Consider the following 13877-nt stretch of genomic DNA (forward strand, 5'->3'; position numbering starts at 1 on the left):
AAGAGGAGGAAAGGGAAAAAGCAAGTGTGGGAATGACTTGCGCTTGCAAAGGCAAGCGACTGCCTGGCCATTTTCCATACCCTGCTGCTTATGATGCAGACCTTTCCAAAAGAGTCCCCAAGCACGCATCTGCCTTTGCAACGCTCTAGAAAGCCTGCATCTTGCAGATAGTCTCTCCAGCTTGGCAGGAGATCGCAGTGAGTCATGTTGCAATTACACTGCTTATTAATATTTGAAAAAAGCAGTGTAGAAAGGACCCTGGTGATGCATTTCCTTCATGTGACATAACCGGGAATGGCTCAAAAGTAATTTTAAGCTGATTTATTTAATCCTATCTTCTATTTATTTAAATGTTTGGAGGTTTGGTTTTTTTCCTAAGGAAATCCATAGACAAGTCAATCCATTAAACACCACTGCTCAGCTGGCTCTCAACCAGATTTGCTACACTCTGCAGAGGAAATAGAAATGACCGAAATAGTAGGGGGTTTTCGAGCTGGGCGTTTTTGGGAACGATGAGGACTGATCAAACAGGCTAACCTGCATCGTCAGTGCCTGTTAGGAAAGGAGACACTGGGTGCTTTCTGAGCCGTTACTCCCTGCTCAGTACAGTATATGTGTGCCCATTCGCGTTGTCCTGGAGCAGATCAGCATCCCTAGAAGCTCTTGGCTCCAGTGTGGTGATCACCGGTGTAATGGGGGGTCCTATGTGAGCTAACCTGTCAGCTCTCTGGTGAGGAAGCACCTCCCTCACCTTTCCAGGTAGGGCTCCACACGCAGTATGCTAGAACAAGGTATGCACCTGTATTTGGGGTTGGGTTTTCCTCATGCTGCGATGCGGCCCTCCCCAAGGGAACCTCGCTGCGCAGCAGTGCTGGTACAATCTGCCTTCCTAGCAAGGTTGAACATCCTTTTGCAGTGCTTGTGGATCCCCTGGCTCCTGTGCATGGCTTGGCTGTTGCTTTGCCGATGTACCCAGACGCTGTCCTGGAGTTGTTGTTTTTCGCTAGGTCATCACCAAAGGAGAATCTAGCTTTGGAGGGGCAGGCAGTGTTAGTCAGGGCTTTGCATCAGACTGAAAGATGGTGCTCAGGCACCTTATTTTTAAGGTCTGGTCTTGCTGAGCTGCTCCAAGTCTCTCTGTGCACTTGTCATAAATGATCAAGCCCAAAGCAAGGAGAGACTCAACATCAGATGGAGTCGGATCTGTGCCCTTTAAGTTGTCATGCTTATTTTTATTGTTCAAGTAGCACAAGGTGTTGCACCACCTCCACTCTACTGAACAGAGGCCAGTGTCTCATGATGTATCTGCAGTGTCCTGAGTCATCTCTGCCTTCTCTCCCGTTCCCCTTCCTACCCGATTCTCCTACGCCAGTAAAGAAATGGTCAAGAGACCTAGTTAAGATTCTCAAAAGCAACAAGGCAGCGCAGAGAAGTTGGAGCAAAGCTGAAGCAAGCAGTTCCCTTTGATATGTAGACAAGTCAGGATACAAGGATTCCTGGCTGTCAGATGTTGTACTGCTGCACTGCGTCACCTCATGCCGGTTCCTGTGCTTCCCCAGCAGGGAGATGCTCCGTCCTGCATTTGAGACCTGGCTTTGAAGGCAATCTTTAAAAGCCCTGGTTAAAACTTGATGTGACTAAATACCTCCTTGCAGCTCCAAAGCTAACAGGGTCCTGCTGGGAGTGGGTTTTTCTGCACACCCTGCTTCTTTCATTGGTGTGAGTCTCACAGCCATGATGCCTGGTTAAAGGAAAGGTGGAAGTCAAAGCCCAAATGCTCTTCGGGACTAGTGGGTTGGATCTTTCCACCCACGGGTTGAAAGCACTACTGCTGGTAGGCACTGCTGAACTGAGGACCTGTTCTTCAGGTTATCTCTCTCTGCCAGCTCCTGGTACAAAGGCAGCTTCTGAGGTAGCTGCTCAGTTCCCTGGGTCCGTCCTGGCTGGACCCAGGTGCTGAGTTCAGGTGTACCCCACAGGCGGTGCGGGCATCTCTGAGAAAACTGTGCTAGTTTTCTTTCTTTGCTTTGTTCTCCTTTCTCTGACTCCAAAAGGGGCTTGTTTCTTTACAGCTGAATGTGTTCCTGTTTGCCTTTCTGCTACTCTCAATCTTGCTGGAGGTTGGAAGTTGTGCTGGGACTTTTGCCTGATTCATGCAGGAATGACGTGTGAGGTGGAGCTGGTGTCTGATGTGAAATAGGATAGAATCCAGCTTCCTTTCAACTCTGCTAACATGAAAACCTACCTGCGCTCAGTGGCCAAGCAAGGCTTTGAATTCAGCAAGAAGATCCAAATGATTTCTGAGCTTGCTGTTTGCAGCTGTAGCTCCTAGGGCATCCTTCAGAAATCTGCTCCTGGCACTGGAGAAGAGTTGGTGCCCTTTCCTCAGGGCAGCCACAACCTGAGGAGGTAAAGATAGACTTGAACGTCTGCGTGACCTTCAAGCCAACTTCTCCACGACAAGCTTGACAGGTTTTTCTCCCCTCTTGGGTTTCCAGCATTAAACTAGGAGAGGAGAAACCCCAGATATTGTGATACACTGGTATTAGTCTCTCTCCTTTGCTGTTAACTCCTGCATGTCCTACTGCAGCACCACTGGATTTCAAAGTCCAGGTCTCTGCCCTTGCTCTCTGAGCTGTGCTGTCACGCTAACTCCTGCCAAACTTCTCCCATTGCACTCAATTCCCAGCACAATGAAGCTGAACAAAAGCTTGTGCCGAAGTTAAGAGCTGCCTTAGTGTCGTTTGGTTTGGGGCTTTGCTCTGTTGGTTTTAGACCTATTGTGCCCCAGCTCCCGGCTTTTAATTTGCCACGTCCGAAATATTGTGTCCACATGCAAAGCAGAGGGTGTAAACGCAAGAAAACTGTAATGTGCATATGCCTGGCTTTTGTTTTCGTATTTTTGGTGGTAAAGCATCTCTGGAGAGAGACTGGAAGGTATGAGGTACTCAAGCAGGGATGCTACTCCTTTTCAGGAGGGAAGTTACATTAAGAGTGGGCTTAGAACTGGGATGGTGGGGTGTAGAGGGAGGTTATCATTTCAGTTGGATGGTGGAGAATGTGGTCAGCCCAGCTCGCCACACGTGGAAGCAGCCTGTAAGAAGAAGTCTTGAAGCAGGGTGGAGTTATGCTTTCTGCAAGGACTTGAGGCATTGCAAGGGCACTGGGTTGAAAGATAATCTGTGTGCTGTGTCGTGCAGGAATAGAAGGTTTCTTTGAGGCAGCGCAATCCACAGGGATTTTCTTGGCTCAGCACCAGTTTCAAAGTGGCACAGGTTGCCCATCCCTGGATGCGTGGCTGCCCCATCCCTGGAGGTGTTCAAGGCCAGGCTGGATGGGGCTTTGAGCAACCTGATCCAATGGGAGGTGTCCCTGCCCATGGCAGGGGATTGGAACTGGGTGGGCTTTAAGGTTCCTTCTGACCGAAACCATATGTTTCTATGAAACCATAACTGCATGGCTAGTGTATCCATACAGTTTATACCTATCCTGAATGACTAAGGGTCTGGGCTCAAGGTGGTGCCTGTAAGTGTGAAATCACAGAGCAGCTTAAACCACAGAACACGTGCCTGATAGAGAGAGCAGGCAATCTGGAGTGTGTCCAGAGTGGGATAAAAGTGTAGGGTGCAGGGTTTGGTGAGCTTGGCTTTGGCTGCCTGACTCCCCAGTGTGTGGAGGCAGGTCCTGGGTGGGAGGTAGGGTAGTAAATAAGAGCAGATCCTTTGCCTGTCACAAGTGCTGGGACTGTGGGTGCTGAATTTGAAGGGGTTGCAGGCATCCATTCCCCTAGTGGATGGCCTGCAGGGATGCTCTGGCACAGCTCCTGCTTCCTCCAGCCCCATCCCACCAGCTGGACCTGTCGTGCCTCTTCTCTGCCCTCTAATGTGTGAAGAAATACCTCCTTGGCATCCTGCCCTGCGTCTGGCATCAGGTGGTGTGTTACGCTCTCTGTACGCTAATTAAACACACTTACAGAGGTGCTCTGAGCTGTGACAGTGCTCGTGCTCCTGCTGCTCGGGGTGCTGCATGCAGGGACAAATCAGGGTTTGCAAAAGCAGGAGGGGGGACAGGGAGCTTTCAAGTTGCAGCTCGGTTTCAGGTGGTTGGGGCTGTATTACCAAGTGATGTCCCCGGTGCCTGCTGTGTTTGCCGGTGCTGTGTGCTTGTGTTACCGTGAGCCAGTAGGATTTGCCCTGGGAAGGAGAAGGCCCCAGCCCATTGCTCTTTCCGCTGCTCCCCATCCCCTCCTGGCCCCAGGCTGAAATCTGGTGGCTGTAAAGGGAAGAGGAGAAAAAAGGAAATCTTGGTGAGATCGGAGGAGAAAAGTTGCTGTGCTGGGGACCTGAAAAGAGGTCCGGTTAAATTGGTGTGGGAAGATTAATGGTGTTTTTTTTCTTTTCTTTTTTCTGTCTTTAAAGCCAGTGGAGGCAGGGGGGGATGCCGGTTTGCTTTTCACAGTGTGTGCCTGGGGCTTGGCCAACCTCGCTGCTGGCTGCTCTTGGCTGCGGGACTGCCTGCTCGTGCTCACCTCTCCTCCCCTGGCTGCGGTTAAAAGGCTTGGAGGGAGGAGAAAAAACAAACCCCAAAACAAAATAAATGGAGCCCTCTGGGGAAGCCTGGGTGCGGGTTTTGGCAATGAGGGGCTGCACTGGAGTGGTGAAGCAGGAGGAGGTGCCCAGCAGCATCCTGGGGTTGGTGTGTGCCTAGGCACCTCCCAGCAGCATCCTCAGCTCTCCTGGTCCCCACTGGGTTGCTCCTTCACCACCTCCTACCTTGCCACTCCTGGGAAAACCATGGGGTTTCCCACAGCCTCCTTGATCTTGCTTCCCACTGAAGAAGCGCATGGCAGCCCTTAACCTTCTCGTAGCATCTTGCTTCAGCTGAATTCCCATCTTCTCCTTGGCAAGAATAACTGTCCTTGGTGCCCTGCACCCCATTTCATTGTGCAGGGAAAACTCGGCCTCTGGGACACCCAAGGCTGCCCGTGAGCACCTCCCTGCTGCGTGCAGGCATTCTAATCTTTTAATTTCTTTTTCCTTTTAAACTTTTCTATCAATGCTAGCAAGACCAGCATCTTCAGCTTGGTGCCTGTCCTTGCCATCGTGTGCACCCCAGGAGCTGCTGCTGCAGCCTGCCTGGTGTCTGTTAACCAGCATGTGCTGCAGGGTGCTCAATCTCGCTCCCCAGGGCTCTGCAGCAGATTTGGGGTCACCTCCCTTCCTCTGCAACCTGCCAGTGTTTAAGCCAGAGGTAAAGTCTTCTCCAGGAGCATCAAGGTGATGCTTCACATGCAGGACGTGCATCCCATCCACCAGGCACCATTCAAGGGCTGCTTTTCCCCTGCTCTCCCCCTGCGCCGCTGCCGGCAGAGCTGGTCTCATCTCCGTTCAACCAGAACAAGCAGCAAATTAACCTGACCTAGATCTGGAGAAGGCAGAGAGACCGACAGTTCCGTGTGCCCTCAAAATCCGTGCTCTGGAGGCAATATGGGGAGAAATCTTGTCTATTCCCAAGGGAGGAGGAATAGCTGCTTATTTATAACGGCTTATTTTTAACTATCTTATTACCCTCTCCTCATCCCCAGGCCATGCAAGGAGCTCGCCCTCTTCTGTGCTTCGTGTTGTCTCCATGCTGGGAACAGCTCGTGGTGCTGGCCAGGTCTCTCCATCCATCATGATGCTGCATTCCCGGCTCCTTTCAATTCACACTAACCAGCTTGTCCAGAGCAGGGACACCTCCCAGCATCTCATTGCCACTCAAACCTTCACAGAGATTCCTCCTGGGCTGGGAAACAGTCTTTGTTGACCCTTCCTTTGGGCTGGCCCTGGGGATCACACCCTCACCCAGCAGCAGGGAACGGTTCTGGCCCTGGTGCTCCTGGCACTGCCGGGTCCGATGGCCGCTTGGCTCCTGCCGGGTGGGACCAGCTCGCTCCTGGCGCAGCCAGCCCGTTGCCATGGTGATGGCAGGATATTGCTTTCTTACAGCCTCCTCGCTCGCACAAAGCCAGCCACCGGTTCCAGCTTTGCTTAGCGCAGGGATGTGCAGCGCATACCAAGCGCTCCTGGCTCTCCTCTGTCCCCGAGTGGGAACCTGCTCCGGAGCGTGCAGAGAAGAAGCAGCAGGAGCTGAAGCTCCCTCCCGCTTTCCCACGCCTGGGAAACCCTGAGTCTTTGCAGCCGCCTGCTCCTCTTCCTCCAGGTGCTCGTGCTCCTGTTTCTTATTTCCTCCATTTTTTTCACTTATAAAATCCAGTCCGTGCTGGGTTTTGTCACCTTCTGCCTGTGACCTGTGTGGCTGGCTTGGGCGAGCTCTCAACTTTCCCAAAGGTCAAGAGGTCCCGTCATGCCCTTGGCAGTGCTGGTTGCTGCTGGCCAGAGCATCCCAAGCCACATCTCAGAGATGGGGCTTGGTCCACTACTCTGGAAGTGGGATTCAGGATCCAGCCTCACAGGATGAGACGTGACTCTAAATGCTTTGAGAGACAGCAGGGGTGATTTTTGCCCATCCCACAGTCTTAGTCCTGTTTCCTGTTGCTGTGGGAGCTGCTGGTGCAGTCTACGCTTGGATGATAGCCTGAGTGGTTGCCGGGATGGGTGGGCTCTAGGGGGGAGCCGTGGCAGCAGCAAATCCAGCAGGGTGGCAGTCGAGGGCAGCTGGTTTGTGCGGTACATCAGCCGTGTGTTGATATGGCCTTGGCACGGTAGGTTATATCATCCTGGTTGTGATGGCACATGTGCTGGGTTCAGCAAAATCAGTAGCCTGAACAGCAGTCCCAGCTCTCACCTGCCTGCCAGCCCTGGTGTCCAAGCCCTGAGTCTCTTTGCCAGGTTTAGCCAAAGACAGTGAGACCTGGAAACCTTCCATGGGTGTTTTTTCCCCAGCTGTGAGAGCTTGGGACCCAAATTAGTGCCTTCCCTGGCTTGAAGGCTGCAGGTTCAACTGAATGGTGTGATTATAAAATCATAGAATCACCAGGTTGGAAAAGACCCACCAGGTCATCGAGTCCACCCATTCCTATCAATCACTAAACCATGTCCCTCAGCACCTCGTCCACCCGTCCCTTAAACACCTCCAGGGAAGGTGAAAAATTTTTTCCTAATGTCCAGCCTAAACCTCCCCTGGCGCAGCTTGAGGCCATTCCCTCTCGTCCTGTCCCCTGTCACTTGGGAGAAGAGCCCAGCTCCCTGCTCTCCACAACCTCCTTTCAGCTACTAGAGAACCTACACAGGGCTCCAGGAGACCAGGCGTCATGAGCTCTATGCTGCTCTGCTCAGGGGCATCGTCTGCATGAAACAAAACACCATCAGTGTTGCTTTAGCTGAGCCACTGATGCTTAAAAGCCCTGCAAAGCCAGGCAGACAGGGAGGAACAAGGTCATTCCTCTGCCAAGGACTGTAGCATCGCTTCCTGGACGAAGATGAAGGCTGGCGGTGGCAGTGATGTCCCATGATGGCAATGAAGTCGCGTCCTTGACAGCATCATGGAGGTGCCGTGTTCTTCAGGGACAGCAGCATCATAGCTCCTCATTGCACAAGTTGTTTTCATCTTAGTTTTTTTCATTCCCAGGGGAGCCGCAGGCTGGGACTTAATCATGTTTATAGACACAGGATATTCCCAAGTGTGCTGGAGCCTCGCGTGGTGCCCACAACAGACTGCTTCCCTACAGCTGGCTCTGCACCGAAGCCTGGACACAGCACTGCCTGCTCAAAGGCTGCTGGGGGCTTAAAAATCAGCCCTGAATATGAAAAAAACCACCCCAAGTTAAGATATCTGCAACAGAAAAGTCTGGAGCTCCTCTAATTTTCAGGGGTTGTATTTTCTAGTTCTACACAATCAAAAAAAAGACATAATTGGCTTTATCTGTGTTAAGTTTTTTTTCATAGCTCAGAAGCTAAAACACCCATACGACTGTAGCTCTTGAAGAAGATGCCTTGTGAGAACATGTGGAAAGCCAGGGATACTGTGCTGATGGGCAAGGGGTAGCTAGGGATGTGCTGTGCTGGGTGCTGATGGCTTCAGTGTAGCCATCGTCCCTTCTTGGCAGCCTTTCTGCTCAGAGCATGAGGGACGTCTGATGAAACATCCAGACCCAAGGACATCTGAATGAAGGGGGACCCAAAATAGCCTGAGACATGAGAAGGGTTGAGGACAAAAAAATACCCACCCTTTAATAACTTCTCCAGAAATACTATATATAGACTAATTTGGCAGTTTCTGGAAGGAAAAAGCTACGAAATCTGAATGGTAGCTCTGCTTCAATGTTCTGAGCACAGGCAGACGAGCCTGCTCTTGGATGCTGCCCTGCGGGGAGGCCAGGCTGGTGTTTGCCCCTGAGAACATCCCTGTGCTCTTGCTGGGGCTGGCTGTGGTCATGAACGGGAGTAGGGAAGCAAAACCTAAACTTCCCAGAGGTGGGAAGAAGGAGAATCATAGAATCACCAGGTTGGAAGAGACCCACCGGATCACCGAGTCCAACCGTTCCTACCAAACACTAAACCGTGTCCCTCAGCACCTCGTCCACCCGTCCCTTAAACACCTTCAGGGAAGGTGACTCAACCCCCTCCCTGGGCAGCCTGTTCCAGTGCCCAATGACCCTTTCCGTGAAATATTTTTTCCTAACGTCCAGCCTGAACCTCCCCTGGTGGAGCTTGAGGCCATTCCCTCTCTTCCTGTCCCCCGTCACTTGGGAGAAGAGCCCAGCTCCCTCCACTCCACAACTTCCTTTTAGGTAGTTGTAGAGAAGCAAGCCCTCCTCCTGGCTGCATAAATTTGGTTTAATTTCACGTGTTCCCTTGGGACTCATAGAGCAGAAAGTGTTTTTTTTCTCATCTTTTCTCTTTCCTGCCCATCCCCTCTGCAATCATTTGACATCTCCACCTTGAACTTTATAGGTAGCCTGTGCCTTTCTTAATGCACCAGGATTTGCTGTTTGCTTTCCGTCTCGCTCTCTCCAGCCATGGTTTTGGAAAGGAAAGCTCACCCCACCGTCTTCCTCCGCCCCTGTGCGTGCTCACACCGTGCTGTCCCTCTCTCCACAGGTTATTTTGAAGGACCTGGAAGTGTTGGCTGAGATCGCTTCTTCCCCCGCAGGACAGACGGAGGGTCACGGTCCTTCTGATGGATCTGATGCACGACCCAGCCCCGTGGAGCTTCACGTCCCCGGCAGGGCCAGCCAGCTGAGCTCCTCCGGTGAGTGCCCCCCCATGCCACAGCTCCATGCGTCCCTGCTGCCTGGTCTCACTCAATGCTCAATGGCACTGATCAGATTTACTCAGGCAGAAGGAGAAGCCTCTCTCACAGTCATATGTAGAATTGTAGAATCACCAGATTGGAAAAGACCCACCGGATCATCGAGTCCAACCGTTCCTATCAATCACTAAACCATGTCCCTCAGCACCTCATCCACCCGACCCTTAAACACCTCCAGGGAAGGTGACTCAACCACCTCCATCCCCTCCTGGCATCGCTTGAGGATCGAGTGTGTTGTGGCACAGACCAGGGCACTGCTTTTATGTTTATTGCTCTTTGCTTTAGCTCATTTTTGGGGCTTCGGGTCTCTGTTTAGCACCAGGATGCTGCAGAAGCCTCTGTGGAGGGAAGTCATTATTATTCTATTTTTCATGGGACCTTGGGTACCAGCCTTTTCTATCTTGTAGAAGTTTTCAGAGCTTCTAAAAGCAGCTCAGGATGCAATGCTGGCTGCAAGCCCAGGTGTCCAGACCATAGATGGATCTGCAGAGGGTCAGTGTGTGCCCAGGTTGACTGTGAACTGCTACGGTGCTCTGAGTGTCGGGTAAGAGCTCAGAAGAGAGACAAAGAGACGAGGATAAAAAAAAAAAAAAGCCTTTCATTAATCATCCTGGCACATCAGGAAGTTTTTTCCACCTTCCCTTGTCTGTGGCTCATCCTTTATAGTTGCTTGGCTGCCCCTTTGCCTCTGCTGCTGCTATTTAAGGGCCTCCCTGTTGTACTCCCCAGGCCAGGTCGTCCTGGCCAAAAGCACGTTTCACGGCAGCTTTGGATCGCAGCCCAAGTGCAGATGAGCCAAGGCTGCCTCTCCCCACACGGAATGTGGCCACAGGGCAAAAATCACCACTGGAGAGGGAGGCTTCTTGTTTTGCTCCCTGGGCTTTGTTTTCTCGGAAGATCTCAGATCACTTGCCCCTCCCCTGGCTTTGAAAAGTCCACACCAGCAACTGGCTCAGGTTTTGGGTCGTTGGGGTGGGTTTTTTTGCAGATGTACCTGTCTGGCAGCCGCAGCCAGGCTCTGTGATGGAGGGGTGCGATGCTGGCGACCTTCCCAAGCCCTCTGTGAGTCTCATCCATCCTCCCAGTGTCAGAAGCGAGACCGCCTGGGTGGAGCAGCTCCTGCAACGCTGGCCAAGCAGCCGAGGAGCTGCAGTTCAGCTCACGCTGATGGTTGTCTGAGGTTTCCTTCCTTGTGGATGGTCTAAAAATAGCAGGCTGAATGGCGTTGATCCTAACAGCTGCCGTGGCCCCTGTTAGCTATTTGGAAGAGCAACTTGGCTTCACTTATTTAAGTGTAACGTTTGAAAAGAGTCTGGCTCTCCACACGTTGAGCAGATCTGCTGGAGCCAGAGCTCCCGTTGCCCCAGCGTGGGGTAACCTGCCCCCACGCAGGTCCTAATGGAGTCTGGCTTCCTCACCTACTTTCCTCTTCCTTGTAGTGCGCTAGAAAATGGTTTCTTTGGAAATTTATTTGAGGCTGAGCTTTGCAGGGTGATTGGCTTTCACCCAAAGGCAGATGCTTCTGGGGAAGAGGAAAAGGATCATTGGTCTGAGATGTTCCACACAGAGGGACATGGCCCTGGTCCCGTCTAGCTCTGACCACCCAGGGCTGAGAGTGGATCGGCTGCTGAGTTCTGGTTTGTGGGGAAATGAAGGGTCACAGCTGGGCCAGGACCCTCCTGGATTATGCCTGGAAAAGTGGAGGTTCTTGGAAAAGTCTCTCCTTGTCAGAGAGCTGTTTGGGGGTCTATTTTTGGAGTGGGAGGATGGCTAGTAGGAATCCCTATGGTCCCAGGGTACTGATGTAGGGTGGGAGCGAGTGAACCTGCCTCTGCCCTGCAGACTGATGTGTTTGTGAGTACAGCCTTTCCCAGGCCGAAGCCGTGAGCTGTTGGCACTGAAGAGAGGCTCTACCCCTTCTGGGGCCACTGGTTTTGTACTGGAACGTATGGGAGCATTGCCTAAGCACACCTCCCTAACTAGCACACCCCGGCACGGGCAGCGCTTTCTCAGTGCTGGGAGTTATTGCAGCATTGGAGGGGAAGAGGCAGGGCACCAGCGCTTCTCCCCAGGGTTAAATCACTCTGTTTTGTCACACTTTAAACAACGATGCCATCGGAGCTGGCAGTGAGAGGAGAGCTGAGCCATCTCAGGTCTGCTCCTCTCCTACCCCTTAGGATCGTCAGAGTGTGCAGTTGATGGCTTTTCAGGTAAAAGAGCACAGGTACCCTTGAAACCCTTGAGCTCGCAGCAGGTTTCCGTGCTGCGCTCTCCATGCCCACGCTCCAGGCTTTGCCATCTAAGCGGCGAGGGCAGGATGGAGGCGGAAGGGGCCGGTGCCCCCCTGGTATTTGCCCAGCTTCCTCTTGCTCCCTTTCTTCCCTCGGGATGTGTTTATGCAGTTGTTTCCCTGCCATTGAGTTCGGTTTCCTTCAGATGCTCGTTGATTAGTCAGGAAAGCCGTGTCCCACTTCCGCAGCCCGTTCCCAGCTACAGTTTTTATTTAGCCGCTTTGTTCTCCAGTTACGTAAGGTCAGCTGCCCTCGACGCCTTCTCCAAACACAATGAGCTGGGGCCAGCCCAGCACCGCCTGGGAGACCCGGCATCCCTCCTCCTGACCTGCTCCGGCTGCCCTGGGAGAGGCCGTCTGGCCGCTGACCTACGTGGATCTGCCCTTGGTTATCTTGTGCCCACTTTTCAGGGACAAGCTCTGCAGGGCTGTGCCCAAGAGCTGCCTGCTCCTTGGGGTGATGGTGCAAGCACCCGAAAGGTTTGTACAATGGGAATCCAGCTGCCTGCTTTGCTTTGAGAGTGTTTTTCCAACCATGTAGAAGTTGGGACAAGTTGCAGGTGACCCAGAGTGGTTGTCACTGAGGCCAGCAGGTCGAGGGAGTGGATTCTGCCACTCTACTCCTCTCTGGCAAGATACCTCTGCAGTATTTTGTCCAGCTCTGGAACCCTCAACACAGGAAGGACGTGGACCTGTTGGAGCAGGTCCAGAGGAGGCCATGAAGGTGATCCAAGGGCTGGAGCACCTTCCTTATGAGGACAGACTGAGAGACTTGGGGTTCTTCAGCCTGGAGAAGAGAAGGCTCCGGAGAGACTATATCACGGCCTTTTACAGCCTAAAGGGGGCCTAAAGAAAGATGGAGACAGACATTTAGTAGAGCCTGCAGTGACAGTACAAGGAGTAATGGTTTTAAACTCAGAAGGTAGACTCAGACTTTTCAGGCTTTAAGAAAAAATTTTCACCACGATGAGAGTGGCGAGGCACCGGCACAGGTTGCCCAGAGAGGGGGTAGAAGCCCCATCCTGGAAACATTCAGTCAGCTTGGGTGGGGCTCTGAGCAAGCTGACGAGAGTTGAAGATGTCCCTGCTCATTGCAGGGAGAGTGGACTGGATGACCTGTAAAGGTGCCTTCCAGCCCAAAGCATTCCATTATTCTGTAACAGCGTAAGTGCAAGCCCTCCAGCCTAGTCTCCGGTTCAGCTCTGCATGGGAGGAGAAATCCTCCTCCAAACGAATGCTGATACCATCTGCTACCTTGTACAGAGTAGCTCTTGCACACATCTCTTCCTTCCTTTCTCCACAGCTTTGTAAGGAGAAGCAGTTACGACCCTTTGTTTCACAGGAGATGCTTTCCTCTCTGGCTTGGTCCGGTCTCTGCTGCCTGGCTTCCTGCCAGAGGTGGGGTGGACAGTGGCGTGCGCTCACGTTATAGGATGTTTACTGGAAGGCTGACTCCTTACACGGATGCACTAATATGTCTGAGGTCATTGGTTCCCACCAGCAGTCTGTGCATATCCCAGAAATCGATGGATCGCTCCAGAGGAGGCTCATAAAAGTCCTTGAGGAACATAGATGTTGAGTTCAGACTTGCTATGTCCCACTGGAGGACGTGCAACGCTCCAGAGCCTGCACCGAACTTGGGATGTCCTGTGATGGAGGTTTCCTATCAATGTCTTTTTAAGGGATTGTGTTCGCAGAGGGTTGAACCACTCCCTTCACTTGTCTGTTGCTTTGTTTGTGTAATCATAGGTCTGCAGGGATCGTGATGTAGGACAAGGTCCCACCTCCACATGGTCTGGAAAATGTTAAAGCAGCCTCTGAAAGCACTGGACAAGAGTCTGTAGGGTGCAGGGGGTCTGTGAAAGGTAGGAAAGAAAAGCTGGCTTCTTGTCAGGTGGGTCAGGTTTACTAAACTGGAAAGGATGAAAGGGGAAACCCCTCCATACTCACCCTAGAATCATGGAATCATTAAGGTTGGAAAAGTCCTCTAAGCTCATCCAATCCAACTGTCAGCCCAACACCACCATGCCTGCTGAACCACGTCCTTAATTGCCGTGTCCACACACTCTTTGAACCCCTCCAGGGATGGAGACTCCACCGCTTCCCTGGGCAGCCTCTGCCAGTGCTTCACCTCTCTTTTGATAAAGAAATCTAAAGATCACAACTTGGGGCCATCCTCTCCTCAGAGGGCAAGGAGGCAGCTGAAGTTGCACAATGAGCTGCTTGCTCTAGAAGAAGCCAGTTTCCAGCAGCTTTCGCAAGCCCAGCAGGGAGCAGGGGAGCCGAGCAAGCAACAGAGGAGAGCTCCTGAGTACTCCGAGCTCAGTGCTCTGGT

At 52.3% G+C, this 13877-nt stretch overlaps 1 protein-coding gene across 1 annotated transcript in view; it reads left to right on the plus strand.

The window, feature by feature from the left end:
* Positions 1 to 13877, plus strand: part of VAC14 (VAC14 component of PIKFYVE complex) — a 70703-nt gene that overhangs the window by 24524 nt on the left and 32302 nt on the right. The window contains exon 13 of the mRNA XM_069868682.1: positions 9042 to 9192. Within this exon, the coding sequence (XP_069724783.1) occupies positions 9042 to 9192 (151 nt within the window). The remainder of the gene's footprint in view (positions 1 to 9041; positions 9193 to 13877) is intronic.

This window comes from Phaenicophaeus curvirostris, chromosome 14 (genome assembly GCF_032191515.1).
Source record: "Phaenicophaeus curvirostris isolate KB17595 chromosome 14, BPBGC_Pcur_1.0, whole genome shotgun sequence".
Classification (NCBI taxonomy): domain Eukaryota; kingdom Metazoa; phylum Chordata; class Aves; order Cuculiformes; family Cuculidae; genus Phaenicophaeus; species Phaenicophaeus curvirostris.